Below are 21622 nucleotides of genomic sequence, written 5' to 3' on the forward strand. Positions count from 1 at the left end.
GATGACATGTAAAATATTATAAAATATTTTCTGTTGTCAACTCTTGATGTTTTACTGTGCTATAAAATTCACACCAGCTACTTTCACTGCTGATACATGTCTGAATTTTAAAGAACTTTTCAAGTACATTAGAAACTCGTCCTTTGTTGAATTAAGTCTGATCAAAACTGATAAGATCATGATTATGGAGTTCTGCAGGTGGAAGCCTAAACCCAAAGCATTATTTGGGGCTGATCAGGGCTGTCAAATTTGTGGTCCGCGGGCTGGATGCATCATGCGCTGACCACACCCATGGCCCGTTTAGCGAAGGGGGAAAAAAATTCCCGATACGTCACGTGACACCATGAGTTTGACACCCCTGATCTAGATAGATGATTAGAAAGGGTAACTGGAACTGGTGCTGAAACCAGAAGGAAAAGAAGTAATGAAATCTGGGTGGAAAAATGGACAGAAAAGATCATGGAAGGGCAAGTTGTTTCTAGATGCATCGGCTAGTATGGAGCCTGGGAAGGAAGGGCTCCAGAAAGAGATAGATTGGGAAAAAAAAACATGGAAAAGTGATAAAGAACAATAGAAGTGAAAGAAGACTGCAAGCGTATAGTATAGTATAGTATAGTATAGTATAGTATAGTATAGTATAGTATAGTATAGTACAGTACAGTACAGTACAGTACAGTATAGTATTAGTATATTAGTATAGTATCCTATCCTATCCTTAGATTTCAGCAAAGCATTGGACAAAGGAGACTACAACCTACTTCTTGGTGAGGCAGAAAAATGTGGGATAGACAGCACCACCACCAGATGGATTTGTAACTGGCTGACAAACCATAATCAACGTGTAGTTTAATATGGCTACACTTGATAAAAGATATTGACACTCTGAAAAGAGTGCAGAAAAGAGCAACAAAGATGATTAGGGGAATGGAAGCTAAGACATGAAGAATGGTTGCAGGAATGGGGCATGTTGAGTCTACACGTTCTAAGGGAATTTGTATTTAAGTGAAGGTACCTTTTCTTTTCCCACATTAGATATTGTTTGGTGCTTTACTCAGACTAGTCATGATGCATCTACTACCTTGAATAAATAGGTTTAATTTCTCTCAGGATATAATTCAGAGAATATACAAATACAATGCTTATAATGAAAATAATATAGACCTTATGTGGTACTAAAATTTCCGTTCAATTTTTTATTTTTAAAATAGCGTACTGTCAAAAATATTGTGGACTAATTCTTGACCATTTATTCAAAATTTTCCATTTCTGAACAATTATGCTGGAATACCAACATGACAGAGATCGAATACCCACTTAATATAATTAATCTTCAATATTAATAAATATGTAAATTTCCACAGACAAATGGAATAGTCAGGAAGCACTTACAGCATTTTCAGTTTCAACTATCATTTCAATTACAGTGCGATTCCCTAAAACATCATTTCTACTTATCTGTTAAGTTCTAAATTTTCTATAAAGCAACATTTTAAACAAGTTCACAATTTTGCTGTTTAAATTGCCTGCAAATCTATAGAGATCTGACACTTCTACAGCTGATCCGCAAACCAACTACATTTTTACAGTGTTTTACTACAACAATCTACATTGGATTAATGTTAACCTTGCATTTGGAATCACATTTTAATTAACAATTATAGATCTTCAGAATAAAACCCCAATATTATCATTTAAGGACTTAGATCACAGTATACTTTTGTTTTACCTTAGTGTGCTTTGGATGCATTTCCTGTCAAGAGTCCAAAGGTACACAATGAACTCTTAATCCCTGTGGTCCCAGTGCCAATTACAGTGAGGAGTTCTGCTATAACAAAGGGTAGGACAAACTCATATTCTTGCAAGAGTGGATGTGAGAGAGTTCATGCAGACATTTGGGGGTAGGCACAGATGGAATGATAACTAGAGGTGATTATAATATAATATGGAAGGGGAAACTGAGTTTTTATACCTTAAGAGGAAAGCTATATTCACAGTATACAGGATGGGGCACAGCTAAGCCTTCTATCTTATACCTGTGTGTATGTATGAAACATAGCAAATTTAAATATGCCTGCATTTTAAGTTGCTTTGCTTAAACTTTAAAAGCTGCTGTTAACTTTCCACTGAAGTTAATACAACATTGATATTCTGGTGTCAGATTCAATCTGAAATCTAATGCATATACAATAGATTTTCTAATTAACACATGCTCCTTAATTTTAATATCAAATTATATATACATATAGACAACTTAAAGAGCATATCAGTAAAAAGGCAGTACGTTTTAAGTCTCTGGCTTGAAAAAATAAACCTTACGTTTAAACTTTCCAAATCACATAAAATCATTAACTTACAGATTGCAAATTTTATAATTTCATATTGTTTTTATAATGACATTCTTCAAATATGGGGAAATCTTTAAAATGTACATGATGTTGTCCTTTAGGAAATTGAGATTTCAAGTGTCAAAATAATATTCACCAAGAAAAACGAATCCTTAATATTTGCAGATAATTCTACTGGAATTGTTACAATAGATACTGTAGTATATATGGCATTTTACACTATTAAGCCATGCTGACAGCATGAAAAAAAAAAAGAGTACAGAATTGAGAGGACAATACTTCTGAATCATTATTTATGTAACAGCTAATGAAGTAGTAGACCATGCATGAAAAATGAATTGCTACATAACTTTTAAAAATGCATTTTTTCACAGATTACTAACAAATGCAGCGTTGCAGTTAAAAAACTAAATTACAGATTACAAAGATCAAGTCATTACTGATTGAACAAAACTGGTCTTAAGGTAATATCCAAAAATAAAGAAAACGAGGCACTGATTTAGCAAATTTTGGAGCAAAATAAGAACAGTCATCATAAAATAGGATAAAAATGAATGCTGTCATTTTCTTGTTGACTTTCTGCTATCTTTAAGATGCCAACCTTTTCCTAGGTTTCAGCCTGAAGCATTGGAGATTGCTGAAGGAACGGAGGAACCAATCAATTTAATTGCATTAAAAGATATATAGATAGATCAATAGCTATATTTCAGTTCCTCGTATAATGAACCACAGGCATCTTGTTGACTGATTGTTATTATATCACGTTCAGAATTATTTGTCACTGGATTGGTTCTACATAATTTGCAGGATACAGCCCAACTTTTCCATTGTCCAGACGACCTTTGCACCACCCTTGTTCATCTTCATCTTCTATTTTAGTTAGCTCTTCGCCTATGGGAGAGAAAAAAAGTAATCTGATAACCCATCTATACCAGAATGGGAATAAATGCTGCCTTTCTACACCAGTTACGGTCTTCACTATTTCTACTGTTAAAATTATAAGAAAATTACACTGATCCCTTACTTTCCACAAGCTCCAGCTCCAAGAACCAGATTAACAAGTTGAAGAAAAAAAAAACTCAAACCCAAATGATAATTGGGTTGTCAATTAACCACAACTGACATTAATAGCACCTGGGAGGAGACATTTACAATGATTTTACAAGAGTCATTCCTCAGCTGATATTTAAAAACCATATCACCCACTTTTTAATCTGCTTTTTAAAAATAAATCTTCCTTATTAGAAGTATTCCAGGTTGTTTTTGGGTAGGGTTAGGGAGTTGTGCCTTTGAGTCATTATTGACCCCTGGCAATTGCCTGGATAAATCAAAAAAAGACCAGGGCAAATTATTCCTGAAATTCTTGCCAAGAAAATTTTAGGGACTAGTCTAGGTAGTCCCCATGAGTCAAGGATGGCTTGAAGCCAATAGTAGTACAATAGTAATTATTCATATTCATTTTTTACAAATTATATTGCCATATTACTTTTTACAGCCACAACAATTATCATATGACAAATGTATACACTGCTAATTAGAGCGTGCAAGCTTCTTACAAATGCAGAAATTTTAATGGGAAGAGGAGTTAGTTTCTCTCTCCATTTTTTAAAGAACCTCAAAAATGCCAAAATGCAAACAGACAAGCACCTGCCACATAACACCCCAGACTTAACAACTGTCGATAAGAAAGACCCCCCAAAAAGTTTGATAGTGGACCTTGCAGTACCTGAATACAGCAGAATAGGAGAGAAAGAACTGGAAAAGATAACGAAATACAATGACCTGGAAATAGAAGTCTATCTAATGTGGTAAAAGAAAGCAAAGATGGAACCAAAGATGATGCCTTGGGCATGATTTTAAAACATCTGGAGATCCATTTGTACATCACCAACCCTGACAAAATCTCCATCAGTCGTTTGCAAAAGTCAGCTTTACTTGGAGCAATTTACACCCTGCAACGATACCTCTAACACCCATCAAACAACACTGCCTATTCCAGGTTGTTGGAAAGGATTCTATAGGTGAATAAAAATGCCAAATTCAGTTTAAATATTTGGCTTACTGCGCAGCCAGTCATCATAACAATACTACTAGATTTATTTTTACAGATACCGGAATTCCCATATGATATGTGTACACATTCCATTTGTACCTGTGAACTTCCTACAAATTTGAGTGGGAAGCACCACAAACGTTCCAAAATGCCAACACACCATAGATCTGGAGTTTCTTGCATTTGCTATGGTAGAAAAATTATTTCATATGCCCAGACAGGACCTACCAATCTTAAAGCTCAATTCATCATGTTCTTGGCCTTCATAATCATAGAGGGCTCGTACTCTCACTTCCATTGTGGGGGAAACATCTTCATCAAATGGATTAGATTCTCCTTGGCCATCATTGGATGAAAATGGGTTGTTGGTTTCTTCATCAGACCATTCAGTCCCCAAACTCTGGTTTTTCTCATAGCTGCTAACACTAAATACAAAGAATAAATTATTATAGCTTGGTTTAGCTGAACTATTGGGCAAGAGCTGTACATATGCCACTATTGCGGCCAACAAGGACTCCTATGAGATGTTTTGTTATGTCAAACAACCAGAGAAAAGTCAGTAATAACAGTGCACTGAGAAGAATACAGAGTATGTGTATAAGCTATGAACCAGCAGTTCAGCGTCAACACTAGAAAGATAATTTGGTTAAGGAAAATGTTATATGATAAAAGAGAGTTTCCTAAAGGAACATATCCGAATGAATACAGCCAGTGATAAAACTCCAGCAATGGTTTCAAAGCACACTACCAAAGATCATGTCGGTGGAATCAGTGAAGAAAAACCAATCCAAAAATAAAATAGGAATAGAGCACTGGTGTAGGTTAGTCAAGTCTGCAAAAGGTATGTAACCTCTGAGCAAGAACTTCATGCACACAATGGTTTTGAAGAAACGCAGAGTTGGAAACCCTGGATAGAGAAGTGTAAGCAAGAAAAAACAAGTTGAGAACAGTCTTTCACCAACTTTTTGATTTTAATGTCCTCCTTTTCACTGACAGTACTTCCAGAATCTTCTTCATCTTCAAAGGGATTGTAACTTGACTGTATTGACTGCACTGTGTTACTCGGGACACTAAGGTTGCTATTTGGGAGAAAAAAAGGGTTAAGGTGACCCTATCGTTTCATGGAGCCAACATATATATAATAGGTAATAGCAGAAATATAAGTTCATTTATTTCTTGTATTTTATTGTTTGAAAAATCTTTAAAGAGAAAAGCCAACTCAGCATGTCTCCATCTTCTTTCTAAGATGGACGTTTTTAATTCATTTCTCTTCAGAAACAGTTTTTCTCAGTTACAACAGCTTATTAAAAAGTAAATCAAATCCAGCTTAAACATTGGAAGACAGTGAACAATGAACTGTAATATCTAATATAAAAATAAATCTGGTAAGCAATAAAAATGGAGAGGTGCTTCAGACTTTATGGGTATATTACCAGCAACCAGAAAAGGCCCATTCCTCAGGCCTTATCATTTATAATGTAAAAATGGAGCCCAACTACTTGGCTAATTTCATGCCAAGAAGCACTGTTACTAAATTTAGCACTATGATAATATCTTTTGGATCTTTTAAGTATTTGAAAGCATTTCAGTGGCCTCATGATGCAGGGCTCATTTTGCAAAGTGATTTAACCCATCTTAACTCCCGAGGAAAGCGGCAGTATATCTCCAAGGAAGCATGAAGTTAAGAGAGAAAAGCATTTGGTAGTTCAATGCCTATCATAATACAATTAGAATCATAAGGCTGGAAGGAACCTTGGAGGTCTTCTAGTGTCCAACCTTGGCAACTTTTAAGACTTGTGAACTTCAACTCCCAGAATTCCTCAGCCAGTTTCGCTGGAAGTCTGGGAGTTGAAGTCCACAAGTCTTAAAAGTTACCAAGGTTAGGAGACCCCTGTTGTAGTCTGTTCTGCTTAAGACAGGGGTAGGGAAACTTGGCTCTTTTATCACTTATGGACTTCAACTCCCAGAATTCCTGAGTGAGCCATAAAAGGTTCCCCATCCCTGACCTAGTTTTTCAGTTGTGGGGGAAATCAATTTTTGACTTGAATAGGATTGTTTAATATACAAATGTAGGACATATAACCTCCATCGCTGGAGGTTTTCAAGAAAAGATTGGACAACTATTTGTCCAGAATGGTATAAGGCAGCATAGCTGACTGGAGACTTCTGGGAGTTGAAGTCCACAAGTATGGTGGACAATATGTCCTACATTTGTATATTAAACAGTCTCATTCAAGTCAAAAATTGATTTCCCCCACAACTGAAAAATATAAAGAATATGTCCTACATTTGTATATTAAACAGTCCCATTCAAGTCAAAAATTGATTTCCCCCACAACTGAAAAACCAGTAGGCCAGGGATGGGGAACCTTTTATGGCTCACTCAGAAATTCTGAAGTTGAAGTCCATAAGTGATAAAAGAGCCAAGTTTCCCTACCCCTGGCCTAAGGCAAGAGACCTCATATCAGAAGTCTCCAAACTTGGCAACTTTAAGACTTGTGGACTTCAACTCCCAGAAGTCTCCAGTCAGCTATGCTGCCTTATACCATTCTGGACAAGTAGTTGTCCAATCTTTTCTTGAAAACCTCCAGCGATGGAGCAGCCATGACTCCAGGAGGCAAGCTATGCCATTGGTTAATTACTGTCAGGAAATTTCTCCTTAGTTGCAGGTAGGATCTCTCTTTAACAAGCTTCCAACCTTTGCTTCTTATCATAAAGGAATAAAATGAAATTGAAGAAACCACATTTAAATGAGACTTTTATATGAAAGAAACACTGCTTGTTAAATACGTTGTTCGTATACCGGGATATTTTTCAATATACTTGAATATATGCTGATGTACTAAAGGACAGCACAAAACCACAAGTCATTTGTGAGCATTAACAAAACTTTGAGATTTTACAAGGCATTTATATCAGAAACACATTGTTATGAAAGTTAAGCAAGCACATAAACTTTATTGAGCTACACATTAAGTAGAAACAAGTTATTCACCAGAGATATCGGTAAATTATGCTTAGCCAGTCTCCTAAACCCTAACATTTTTAGTGGGATATTCCTGACACAGCCTCTCTATATTGGCAATATCTGGAATATATCAGAAATATGTGGTTGCACTTATGACTGCAGGGCAGTCCCTCACAGAAAAGCGATTTAGGACCCATTCCCAAGCACAAGAGATGGCAATTGTTCCTTAATATTAATGCAATACAGGTAGTCCTCAACTTACAAGCACAATTGAGCCCAACATTTCCGTTGTTAAGTGAGACATTTGTTGAGTTTTGCCCCATTTTATGACCTTTTTTTGCCACAGTTGTTCAGTGAATCATTGGAGTTGGTAAGTTAGTAACACGGTTGTTAAGTGAATGTGGCTTCCCCAGACAACCACTTCCCTTTCGCTAATCACATGACCCCGGGACACTGCAACCGTAATAAATATGAACCAGATGCCAAGCACCTGAATTTTGATCACATGGAGAGTCCATGGAGAGGCTGCAAAGGTCCTTAGTGTGGAAAACGGTCCTAAGTCACTTTTTTCCATGCCATTGTAACTTTGAATGGTCACTAAACGAATTGTTGTAAGTCAAGGACTACCTGCATTATTGTAAGTCAAGGACTACCTGCATTAAACCCTCAATTCTATTTATTAATATATGTATGCACTGACTAATAGTCCTTTCGAATTCACGAAGCTAGATACAGTGGAACCTCTGCAGAACATTAGAAGGAACCATCATTCGTTCCATAACTTTGGCAATTTCTTCGTCTTCTAATGTTTCGTCTTCAGGAATTTCTGGGTCAGGGGTCGTGTTTGATCGCCACCCGAGTGTGCGTTCATGGCCAGATTCAAAAATGTTGTGAAGTTTTTTGGCCGGAACCTGATTTGGTCGTGGTCAAACGCATTCATGACCAGAGGTTCTATTGTAATTGAAAGTAGATCTATTCCTTATTTATTTATTTCCTTAATGAAAGGAAACCAAAAGCATATTGAAAAAGAAGAGGGAGAGAGAGAGAGGAGGGAGGGAGGGGAGGGGAGGGGAGAGTGGGGAAGGAAAGAGAGGGGGAGGGAGGGAGAGGGGAAGGGAGGGGAGAGAGGGGAGAGGGGGAGTGGGGAGAGAGAGGGGGAGAAAGAGGGAGGGAGGGAGAAAGAGGGAGAGAGGGGGAGAGAGGGAGGGAGGGGGAGGGAGAGAGAGGAAGGGAGGGAGGGAGAAAGGGGGGAGAGGGAGGGAGGGAGGGGAGGGAGAGAGAGGAAGGGAGGGAGGAGAAAGGGGGAGAGAGGGGAGAGCGAGAGGAAGGGAGGGAGGGAGAGGGAGAGGAAGGGGAGGGAGGGAGGAGAGGGGAGGGGGGAGGGAGAGGGAGAGAGGGAAGGGAGGGAGGGAGAAGGGGGCAGAGAGGGGAGAGAGGAGGGGGGAGGGAGAAAGGGGGAGAGAAGGGGAGAGACAGGGAGAGAGGAAGGGAGGGAGGGAGAGGGGAGAGGGGGAGGGAGAGGGAGAGAGGGAAGGGAGGGAGGGAGAAGGGGGCAGAGAGGGGAGAGAGGGAGGGAGGGGGGAGGGGGAGAGAGGGAGGGGGAGGGAGAAAGGGGGGAGAGAAGGGGAGAGACAGGGAGAGAGGAAGGGAGGGAGGGAGAGGGGGAGGGGGAGGGAGAGGGAGAGAGGGAAGGGAGGGAGGGAGAAGGGGGCAGAGAGGGGGAGAGAGGGAGGGAGGGGGGAGGGGGAGAGAGGGAGGGGGAAGGAGAAAGGGGGAGAGAAGGGGAGAGACAGGGAGAGAGGAAGGGAGGGAGGGAGAGGGGGAGGGGGGAGGGAGAGGGAGAGAGGGAAGGAGGGAGGGAGAAGGGGGCAGAGAGGGGAGAGAGGGAGGGAGGGGGAGGGGAGAGAGGGAGGGGGAGGGAGAAAGGGGGAGAGAAGGGGAGAGACAGGGAGAGAGGAAGGGAGGGAGGGAGAGGGGGAGGGGGGAGGGGAGGGAGAGAGGGAAGGGAGGGAGGGAGAAGGGGCAGAGAGGGGAGAGAGGGAGGGAGGGGGAGGGGAGAGAGGGAGGGGAGGGAGAAAGGGGAGAGAGAAGGGGAGAGACAGGGAGAGAGGAAGGGAGGAGAGGAGAGAGGGGAGGGGGGAGGGAGAGGGAGAGAGGGAAGGGAGGGAGGGAGAAGGGGCAGAGAGGGGAGAGAGGGAGGGAGGGGAGGGGAGAGAGGGAGGGGGAAGGAGAAAGGGGGGAGAGAAGGGGAGAGACAGGGAGAGAGGAAGGGAGGGAGGAGAGGGGGAGGGGGAGGGAGAGGGAGAGAGGGAAGGGACGGAGGGAGAAGGGGGCAGAGAGGGGGAGAGAGGGAGGGAGGGGGAGGGGAGGGGGAGAGAGGGAGGGGAGGGAGAAAGGGGGGAGAGAAGGGGAGAGACAGGGAGAGAGGAAGGGAGGGAGGGAGGGAGAGGGAGAGGAGGGAGGGAGGAGGAGGGGAGAGAGAGCAAGAGCGTGTTAGGAGCTCGGAAAGAATTCTTGCAAAGGTCTTTCTTGGCAGCTTAGCTTTCTATACACTAAGCTTTCTTCGGGGAAAGAAAAACTAGTGTAGTACTGTAGTACAACAGCTCGTTTCATGACTATTCAAAGTTGCAACGGCACTGAAAAATGGGACTTATGGTAGTTTTTCATAGTTACAACGTTCGCAGCATCCTCATGACCATGCAGCCAAAATTCAGATGCTTGGCAACTGGTTCATATTTATGACGGTTGCAGTGTCTTAGAGGGAGTCATACGGTCACGTTTTACCACCTTCTGACAAGCAAAGGGGTCCTTTGGGAAGCCGGATTCACTGAACAACCAAGTTACTAACTTATCAACGGCAGCGATTCACTTTAACTGTGGCAAGACATGTGCTTAAAACGGGGCAAAACTCACTTAACAAATGTCTCACTTGGTAACATAAATTTTGGGCTCGGTTGTCGTCATAAGTCAAGGACTACCTAACTAGTCAAGTGCTGCTGAGCAATATTTTTGATCTAGAATCTAGGGGCTTACATTTTGTAGGGGCATTTCCCAGAGGCCTCAGGCCGGCTAATGACAGAGCACCAGAAAGGAGGGGAAAATGTCATCTTTTGGTGGGGGGGAAGGTGAAATTTTAAGATGTTATGATATTTGGGGCATACATTTCACCTTTTAAAATCATTTATTTTGCCAGGGTCATCAGAGTTATTATGTTGCTCTGGTAACTCTGCTGTTAACCCACCTCCTAACCACAATCGTAATTTTAAAAGTGTTTACGTTGGGAATTAAATTGGGAATTCCCAAAGTGGCTTTGCAGTAAAGAGACTTTACACGCTCTTCCATTTACGTATTTATTTATTTTGCTTGGGCATACAGTGGCACATGAGAACGATGGCCCCTGAATTTCCCCTACAGAAGTCTTATCATTTTGCACAGATGGACATAATATTAGAACAAATAATAACTAATGTAGAAGAACTCAAGCATTCAAAAAAGAAAAGTTGAATCGGGGGCTACAAAGCTCTGTTTGGCAAGATATAGTGCACAGCTGTTCATCCCCCACTCATCTGGCAGAGTATACAAACCATTTTCCTTTGTTAGAGTTGGACCCCATTATAGCTGCTGTTTCTTTTGTGCATTCTTGGCTACAAATCATACTTGCACTATCGCCACCAAGTTTAACACAAGGATGTCCATGTAATCTTAAGATTATTTCTCATTTTTCCATGAGATAGTGGAACTTAAAGCCCGAATTCTTCCAACTGATCTATTTCTGAAATATTCCAAATATTTGCACACCCCAATTTGAAGCTTGAGTAAAAAAATGTTTAAAAAATATCATCTACCTGCTATTTTTTTGCGGCGATTGCTGATCTCCTGTTTGGTTAATATTGGTCAAAGTCACACCATCTGTTGCCTTTTTTTTCTCCCTTCTACTTAGAGAACGGTTCAAATCAGCTGACCAGTCCTATTGCAAAGAACCACAAACATGTTTGAAGAAATTGCCACCAAAAAACATCAGCCACCTTGGCTTGGAAGTGTTATATCTAAATACAATAAGATCTACAAAGCTAGGATAAAATCCCTTCTTAATTCCAGTCCTGCTTTTAATTAAAGATGAATGTCCTCTATTGCGAGAGGTCCTAAAGAGAAGTAACTTATTAACATTACAATGCAACAAAATGAGTTTGAAATATTTTGCTTGGGTCAAAACTATATCCACCCTGTAGGAAAGATCCTGTTTGCTAGGATTATCACCGATGAAAGATGTAACATATTTTGCCTCTTTAAGCAGTAGTTCAATTTAAGTACTCATCTGAATTGTGCCTATTTTCAGTTTCCAAATTTCTAGCCTACTGAAATTCATGGTTTGTCAATTGAGACACATTACATTAAGGATCCTATTGATGGCTTAGAACAGGGATGTCAAACTCAAGGCCCGCAGGCCAGATCTGAGCCACGGGGTGCTTAAATCTGGCCCACGGTGCCTCTGGCAGCCAAAACGGGGCAGGGGGTCACACATGCCCCCCCCCGTGCCCTGTTGTCGCCTGGATGGCTCCTGTAGCATTTTGCCAACAAAAATGGGGGGGGGGTCTCAGCCATGCCGTGCCCAGTTTTGGCCGGCAGAGTGCTGTAGAAGGGCATCCAGGCTGAAAATGGGGCATGGAGTGGTCGCACATGGTCCCCCGCACCCTGTTTTGGCCAGAAAAGTGCTGTAGGAAGCCGGCCGGCCCATCTCCCCCCAAGTGGCCGGCCCACGGAGAGGTACTACAATGCTGATCTGGCCCTCAAAGAAATACAGTTTGACACCTCTGGGTTAGAATCACAAATGAACGCACTATTTTGCCCCAATGTTTTTCTACATTTCTTTCATATTACCTTAACCCCCATCCTGTACTTCAAATTTTCTCATACAAAACATGAAAGGAAGAGTATTCCCTTAACACACCTGGTATGCACTGAATTATATAAGCAGAACCAAGGACTCAAGTTTCAAAATGAAACTGGCATTTCGTATAATTTGCTGTATAACTCTGGCATTTCGTATAATTTAAGATTAGGCATATAAAATGTTTATCTATACATCCTTTGACCTGACATGCCGGTACCACAGCTTCTTCTTCAAAGAGCTTTTTCAAACGATACTGGCAGAAGAGTTACTTCCCATCTGTTTCCTTTGGGGGTAGATGGCTGGTTTTGGTCTTTAATGTCTTAATCATAAGCCAATCTTATGATTTTGAAAGCCTGCATCTAAACTTAAATAAGTAACTGTATATGAAATATGCCATAACAGAAGGAAGTTGAAAAAATATGCCTAAAATTGAATGTGATGCAATGGGTTTTGATGATGATTTATGAAATTTAAATAATACAATTAAAATATTGTTCTACATAAAGTTAACACTTACTTCATCCTTGTTGCATGAAAAGCAAATAAAATGATTGTTAGAAAAAAATGATATTTTATTGTAAGTCATTTTAAAACTTTTGTTTGTTTTTACAAAAGCTTGCTGTTTATGACATTTGAAATAAATGGCAAAATGCAAAGTACAACCCGTGAGATTAAAAGCTACGTCATCCCACTTGTAACAAATACAATAGTATATTAATACTTCACAATTAGATGGAACACAAAACAATTATTTATTTACAATGTATCCTCTGCCTACTAATTAGAATTAAAAATATGCTTGATTTTATCATTAATCAACAATTAACACGATACTCAATTTCTTTTGCATATTATTTTACCAATATCCTCTACTCAAGTGTATTTCCTCAATCAAATTCTAGATCATTTCATAGATTTGCTGTAACCTCCATATAATTTAGGACTGTAGACTAATTTTATTGATGCCACCAAACAGACTACACTAGGAAAAATACTATATTTACCTGTCAAAATGCTCCAGGTTAAGACAACCTTCTCGCCCCCAAAACCAGCATTAGACAAACAAACCTTTAAAAACACACAAATATCTTGTTCTGTATACCCTGGGTGATTCTTTCTGCTCTCCAAAATAAACTTGTGCTTATAGTATATAAAATAATACATGTAAAGTATCATTCATATCAATTTTGAATCCTGGGAGCTTCAATGTTTTATGCATTTAGGTATTTTAGATTTGTTGAGGCCACTCAATTCCAAAACGAATCTGGGCACACGTTACTATACATTGTATCTACTATAGGTATGTAGTCCTCTGCTTATGATGCCAATAGGAACTGGAATCACTGTCACTAAGCAACACGGTCATAAAATGCAACACCATGTGATTGCATTGCTCACAGTCATAATCTTCTCCAGTTCTATGACTCTGTCTCCACTGCCACCTGCTGTGATACTTTTTTTATTTCCAAACCTATACCATCAAGTTTCATAAAAGTCTCCCATCCTAGAATTGACCAGGACCAATCCTGCTTATATTTTCAAGTTCAATCAAATTACATTTATCAAAGCTTTCATTAAAAGCCTATTTTGCTTCCTGGATTTGTGGTCCTGGGGAAGAATATGTATGTCTCCATGCCTATGAAGATTCTCAGTCATCCAGATCACGGTTGTCCCAATGGTGTTTTTTTTTTTCAAGATGCAACTGGACTTTCTGTTTTTTTCTTTGAAGAAGTCCAAGAAGCTTCTTCAGTTCCAGCTGGGTGGTGGGGAGTGGAAGGATTTATTTGCAAAGAGCTGAAGAAGCTTCTTTGGATGAGAAGCGAAACGTCTTCAAAGAAAAACCAGAAAAACCAGTAGCCTCTTGAAAAAGCACCTTTGGGATAGTCTCCCTTCAGTTAGGCACACCTATGCTATTCTTCTAAGAGCCAAAAGAAGGCATGTCCTCTCTCATAGGTTTTACAAAAGAAGCTTCAAGCAACTGCAAGAAGGACCACGAGCCAAGTAAAGCATTTACCTCAAACTGGGGCCAGTTCATAGACATGCCAGGTCCATGATTAGCTCTGAACCACCTTAGATCTTCAACAGCATCCGCTGTTTTGATGCTCTGCTCCATGTCACGATAAATATTTTTATAGCTGCAAGAAGAGCATTTTTACAAATCATTACAGATCCAGTTGGAAGAATGAAGGCAATCTTTAGTTTACCTAAGGATCATTTTACAAATTTCATATGAATATCTACGAATAAGGAAATCTCCCCATTTTTTTCTAATACCAAATACTTTCCATTTATTGGAGGGGGTGTGGAATTGAATAAACATGCTAGGCCAAAAATAAAATACATCTAATTAAAATGTTGTTGGAAGCATCAGAAAAAAGTACATTACTGGTTCAATTTGTGTAGCAAATTTACAATGTTAAAGTTTACCAAAGTACACAGGTCATTCATAAGTATCAACAATATGATTATGCAAAAGTATACAATCACTGACAAGAGGGACACCCACGGGAATCTGGTTCAACAGCCTTTTTTTCAGTTCTTGTCTTTCAGTTATTTTGTAACCTCAACTGAGCTTTCATATTCTAAATAGAAAGCTAAACAGAACTTCTTTAAAGCAGACCTCACAATGACCTTCACAGAAATTAAGATATATAGAACACACTAGGCCTGATTCTCAAAACTCAATTGTCTATGCATTGCTGAAGGATATCTGATGATGTTATATATGCCTTACAATGTATGAATGTAAAGGATTCCATTTTGTGATGTGCTGGATTAATCCATCTTTATATGATTTGAGTTTTGCTCTCTCCTAATTGAAAGTTAGAGTACTTGATCATTTCCAGATTCTTGTTACTAAGACCAAGGAAAAGCCTTTTCAGTTTTTCTTTTGCATATTTTTTAACTTTTCACCTCTCTTGAGGAAAATTACCATAAATTAGCAAACTTAAGCCATTATTTCTTTAGAACAGATGACAGTTCTAATCATTATGCATTGATAATTTTACATAATTTTACATTATATATATATATATATATATTTGTTTTCTGAGGTTCTCGTGGGTATTTGTATGTGGATCTTTGGTTGTTCGGGTTTTCTCCCGCGTAAGATTCGAAGTATCTAGGCAACGTTTCGATGAAGTCTCATTCATCATCTTCAGGCTTCTGTCTCCGGCTCTGTGCTTCTCAGAGTGATGTGAGATTGCAGCGATCAACCACACGACCATGGACCAGAAGCTGCACTGCAGCTGCATCACTACCCACTTCAAACCCCTCCGAGCCATACATGAAGCAAACCGACACCCACTATGAAGATGCAGCACGACCACGAACTCGAAGCCAAACAGCAAGATCACAGCTCACCAACTCAAATCCCCCAGCAACTAAGACTAACCTGAGCACAACCAAGCCCCCACCTGAACAGAACACGCCTCCAATCAATCAGAACACGGCTAACCCCCCAACCAATCAGAACACAACCAAACCCCCTACCAATGAGAACACACCCCACCCAATCAGAACACAGCCAAGCCCCCACCCAATCAAGTCCCACCCACACTGGCAGTTAAAAGGAAGAAGCAGCTGCAACCTCACATTACTCTGAGAAGCACAGAGCCTGAGACAGAAGCCTGAAGATGATGAATGAGACTTCATCGAAACGTTGCCTAGATACTTCGAATCTTACGCGGGAGAAAACCCGAACAACCAAAGATCCATATAGCACATCCTAGATCTAACCAACCACTGCCTATCCAATACTTACTTCACCTACAATGGACAAAAATACAAACAAATAGAAGGAGCACCCATGGGATCACCCCTCTCACCTGTTATCGCAAAAACCAAGTTAACCAACAAAAACCAAGTTAACCAACCTACTCCAAGACCCCACATACAAACCCCTAAAGACAGACCCAACCCACCATCTGACCAGGACTTATGAAAAACTTGAAGTCCAAAGAGCCTCCATTTTATGTGACCTTGCATTCCTATGCAACTGCCGAGATCAAAATTTAATTCCCACAAGCTTCCAATTGAAATTCCACACCAACAGAGCAGCCACCAAACGCATCCTTAAAAGAACAGAACTGGCCCTAATTAGAAATGAACTTCACACAAAAAGGTTTCTCCTAGACCAAATCAACAAAGATCTCCTCACACTCCACCTCAAACTCAGCAACAAGATTCACCCTCTACTTTGGGACAAATCCAAACAACTCGCTGTCTGGAGAGCCGAAACACAGACCATCCTCAAGACAGACACACAGACCAACAAACTCAGGAAACTACAACAATGCCAGAAACCAACTCTTCCCCCCCACAGCCACACATGAAACAAACAGTGCACAACATCTCAGACAAGATCCTCACTGAAGCTGAAACCAAGATCCTCTCAAAAGGATTCAACTTTGCTGTCGCTCCCAAACACATCCCCACAGAAACCATCATATGTGGAGTTGAAACCAGCCTGACCAAAACCAACCCTGATGATGCTAACAAAATCAGACTCAAATCACCAACATCCTCTGCACTAGCAAACCACCCAAAAGCAACTTATCCAAAGAAGAACAAACTGCACTACTTAACCTGAAAGAAGACACCAGCATAATAATCCTACCAGCAGACAAGGGCAATGCGACAGTGGTAATGAACACATCTGACTACCAAACCAAGCTAACCAACCTACTCCAAGACCCCACATACAAACCCCTAAAGACAGACCCCACCACCTACCTAGAAAAACTACCAAATCCAAAATAAAAGCCTCCCCATCAGTGAAGAAATCCAGCAAGGAATCATACCCAGAGAAAAATCATCCAGATGCCCCAAGCTTTATGGTCTCCCCAAAATACACAAAGAAGGAACCCCACTCAGACCAATAGTCAGCTCCATAGGCTCACCTCTACAAAACCTGGCCAAATTTCTTGCCAAACAACTACAACCCTATGCAGAATCCATCAACTCACACGTAAGAAACTCATTCCAGTTCATCGAGATCATAAAGAAACAAAACTTACAACCTAGCGACCTACTAGTAAGCTTTCATGTCACATCCCTCTTCACCCAAGTGCCAATAAAAGAAGCCTTGACAGCCATCCAAAACAAATACAACCCCCCAAGCACATCCTAGATCTAACCAACCACTGCCTATCCAATACTTACTTCACCTACAATGGACAAAAATACAAACAAATAGAAGGAGCACCTATGGGATCACCCTCTCACCTGTCATCGCAAACCTCTACATGGAACACTTTGAAACACAAGCTCTAGAAAATACGACCACAACCCAAACTCTGGCTCAGATACGTAGATGACACCTTCATAATCTGGCCACACGGGAAAGAAAAACTGAACAACTTCCTCACATACCTCAACAGTCTACACCCCAAAATACAATTCACCATGGAAACAGAAGCCAACAATCAACTTCCTTCCTAGATGTCTTGGTATACAAAAGATCCGATGGCTCCCTAGGACACACCATCTACCAGAAGAAAACACATACTAACCGCTATCTACATGCACTCTCACACCACCACCCAGCACAGATCAATTCCGTAGCCAAGACACTCATCTCCAGAACAAAATGCTTAGCCGATGAACAACACCAAAAACCGAACTACACACTCTCACCAACGTACTCACAGCCAATGGATTCCAAAGAAAGAAGATTACCCACCTAATCAAAAAAGAAGCCCCAACCAAAATCCAAGACAGAGAACAAGAAAACGGAAAAGCCCTCCTCCCATATATAAAAGGCACTACAGACAAAATTAGCAAGATCCTCCAAAAACACAACATCAAAACAGCATTCTGCACAAACAAAAAATATCCACCATCCTAAGAAACCCCAAAGACAAAATCGAATTAGAAAACCAAGGAGTATACGAAATCCCTGCACAGCCTGCCCTAACACATACATTGGACAAACTAACAGAAGAATAAGCGCACGCATTGAAGAACATAAGAACTCAATCAAAAAGAAGAAACGACCTCTTCCTGGTCCAACACCTCAAAGCCACAGGACATGAAATTGATTTTAAAAATACCAGAACTATCGCCAAAACCGAACACTTCAACAGCAGAATAATCAGAGAAGCCATAGAGATAGAAAACGCCCACACAGCATGAACAAACGAGATGACACCTCCCGCCTTCCAGCCATTTGGAAACCCGCCCTCATGAACAGACGAGTACCTAACATGAAGAAGGACACTGACCCACACCCATGAGAGCCACACAAGATGCCACCACCACACTTCCATGTAGAAAACAGACTCCCACCCATTCAGAAAATGAGAAACGACCATGGACCAGAAGCTGCACTGCAGCTGCATCACTACCCACTTCAAACCCCTCTGAGCCATACATGAAGCAAACCAACACCCACTATGAAGATGCAGCAGGACCACGAACTAGAAGCCAAACAGCAAGATCACAACTCTCCAGCTCAAATCCCCAGCAACTAAAACTAACCTGAGCACAACCAAGCCCCTCCTGAACAGAACACGCCCAACCAATCAGAACACGGCTAACCCCCAACCAATCAGAACACAGCCAAACCCCTACCAATGAGAACACACCCCCACCCAATCAGAACACAGCCAAGCCCCCACCCAATCAAGTTCCACCCCCACTGGCAGTTAAAAGGAGGAAGCAGCTGCAATCTCCATTACTCTGAGAAGCACAGAGCTGGAGACAGAAGCCTGAAGATGATGAATGAGACTTCATCGAAACGTTGCCTAGATACTTCAAATCTTACGCGGGAGAAAACCCGAACAACCAAAGATCTACATATATATATATATATATATATATATATATATATATATATATAGCATTCAACTTTGTTTGGGTATTTTATATATATATATTATATATATATATATATTCCATTCAAGAAAACATACATACATACATACATACATACATACACATATACATACACACACACACACACATATATATATATATATATATATGTATGTATATGTATATGTATATGCATCTATATCTATATCTATATCTATATGCAGGTCTTGGCGTGTTTGGGTCTTTTCTCATGTAAGATTGAGAGTATCTTGGCAAGATAATCTTACATGGTAAAAGACCCGAACACGCCAAGACCTGCCTACCTGTATACATACACACAAATGTGTGTGTGTGTGTGTATGTGATTTGTTAAAGCTTAGAACTGACTCCTGATTGCTTGGTCTTATAAGTATTTTCTTACAAAGTTAAGTACCGCAATGTAGTTTTTAAAGTATGTTTATATTGACTTTAATATGCTTACAAAGTAAAATGGTAAGCAGTACAGTGCAAATATTCTAATACTATTATATAGCAGCTCTAGAACTAGGCACGTTTAAAATTCTCTTTTAAGTTTTCATGGCCCATCAAAATAAAGTCAGCGGGCAGTTTTTTTTTAACCAAAGGCACATTCTGGGGAAGGGCATTCTGTGTAGGTGGCCATCACATGGATTTTCTCAATGGGTGCCTAAATAGGGCCCCTGATCTCATTTTAGAAGCCAGGCAGTTTGATAGAGCAGCGTAGGTGATCCAGCAAAACTGCAGTTTAGGTCTTTAAAAACAAAGAGCTGGCCAGAAGCACAGCAGGCACCAAATATACAGTGTATTCTTGACAAGTACGGTTAATGTTCAGCCGCATTTGGGGGTAAACTGGTGCTTCAAAACCATTTTTTTCAGAAAAGAATGCTACTTCTATGGTGCAGACCCTGCACTTTAATTCTTACCTTGAATCGGTAGACAAGTCAAGATGTTTCTGAACTTCGAGCAACACTTCTCGGAAGAAACGGAGACGTTTTTCTTCAAACTGTTGGCACTGTTCAAAAACCTGCTCCATGTTTTCCATGTACTGAGGGGTAGTACTGTCCAGCTCTTTAAGAGACTTTTCATACTTTTCTTTTGTCTTTAAAAGTTAAGGGTATCAAGTTGTCAATATGGATATATAATTTTCCAATGGCTATATAATTTGACAATGATATTTGCGTTATTCATCACTCTGCTAAACAAATAATTCCCCCAACACAGTCCAATTATTTACTAAGTCTGTATTCCTATCACTATCACTATTAATCCTCCCATCCTTCCTTTCACACATCTCCTCCCACTTTTGACTGTGTGACTGTAACCTTGTTGCTTGTATCCTAACGATTTTTATTGACTTTTTCCTAGTATGATTTGATTGCTTATTGTGCCCTATGACTATTATTAAGTGTTGTACCTGTTCCGACCCAAACCCTTGTCCAATAAAATCAACACGAACCAAAAGGAACAGAAATGATTTTAATGATTTACTAATTTCATGATTTTAATGATTTAAGAATGATTTTAAAGATTCTTATGAATCCCTGGTTAAAAGGCTGCTGCAAACTTAATAACTTTGATAAGCACGAGCCTCGCCAAAACTGTGCCAGGCTGCCAAGAATAACAGATAAGGTTACATAGAAATATTTTACAACACAAGAATCTTCAGATACCAACTAAGATACTGCAATGTCCACAAGGCTCGAGTTTCAAAACGTCTTTGCTTCCTGCAAAGAACGCCTGATTCCCAGCTGGCTTTTATCTTCTTGAAGGAGAGGCCGTTACCTTGCAGCCTTACTCCTGAGTCACCCATGCTGCTGCAGCTGCTCTTTCCTATAAGCAGCCCTGTGCTCACGCGCACTTGGCACAAGCTCCTCAGGAACCCCCTCATCACTGCTGCCAGCCCCCACAATCTCTGAAGGCAGCAGTCCACTCCCTAATGGTCCTGGCCCCTCATCTGAGTCCTCACTCTCCTCAGCCGTCTGCACCTGCTGCTGGTTAACCACAACAGTACCTTATGATTCTTGACTCTTGACGAATGTATCTTTTCTTTGTATGTACACTGAGATAATATGCACCAAAGACAAATTCCTTGTGTGTCCGATCACACTTGGCCAATAAAGAATTCTATTCTATTCTATTCTATTCTATTCTATTCTATTCTATTCTAATCATGTCACTCTCTCTTATGAAACTTTCCTTTGGAGAGGACTATTTTAAGTCATTTGGAAATAAAGAATGACTTGTGGCTGTGAGAAAATTCAGATGACAGATCCAAACACAGGTAGTCCTCACTTAACAGCAGTAGCAGACTGGAATTTCCATCACTTGAGCTATGCGTGGTTGTAAAGGACAATATCACATAACTGCATCACTTAGCAACGGCAATTCCTATTGCTGTTATTAAATGAGGATTGCGGGTCATTAAGTTAGGACCGCATATGACCACGACTGGTCATTGGCTTCCAACAAGCAAAGACAACGTGAAAGTCAGTAGGAGGGTTGCTAGTCCTGTGTGGCTCACAAGCAGGACA

At 40.5% G+C, this 21622-nt stretch overlaps 1 protein-coding gene across 12 annotated transcripts in view; it reads right to left on the bottom strand.

Moving 5' to 3' along the window:
* Window positions 1-1178: 1178 nt before the first annotated feature.
* PACSIN2 (protein kinase C and casein kinase substrate in neurons 2) overlaps window positions 1179-21622 on the bottom strand; it is a 47060-nt gene continuing 26616 nt past the window's right edge. For 7 of the 12 annotated variants that reach the window (XM_087934165.1, XM_087934164.1, XM_087934161.1 and 4 more), the window contains 6 exons: window positions 20015-20190; window positions 14272-14392; window positions 11212-11333; window positions 5361-5477; window positions 4627-4823; window positions 1179-3236 (listed from right to left, as the gene is read on the bottom strand). In XM_087934165.1, the coding sequence (XP_087790291.1) occupies window positions 3124-3236; window positions 4627-4823; window positions 5361-5477; window positions 11212-11333; window positions 14272-14392; window positions 20015-20190 (846 nt within the window). In that variant the 3' untranslated portion in view covers window positions 1179-3123. The remainder of the gene's footprint in view (window positions 3237-4626; window positions 4824-5360; window positions 5478-11211; window positions 11334-14271; window positions 14393-20014; window positions 20191-21622) is intronic. The other 5 variants (XM_087934170.1, XM_087934169.1, XM_087934166.1 and 2 more) reach the window with 1 other exon arrangement.

The sequence above is a fragment of the Pseudonaja textilis genome, chromosome 5 (genome assembly GCF_049901715.1).
Source record: "Pseudonaja textilis isolate UNSWEBS1 chromosome 5, rPseTex1.2, whole genome shotgun sequence".
Taxonomy (NCBI): domain Eukaryota; kingdom Metazoa; phylum Chordata; class Lepidosauria; order Squamata; family Elapidae; genus Pseudonaja; species Pseudonaja textilis.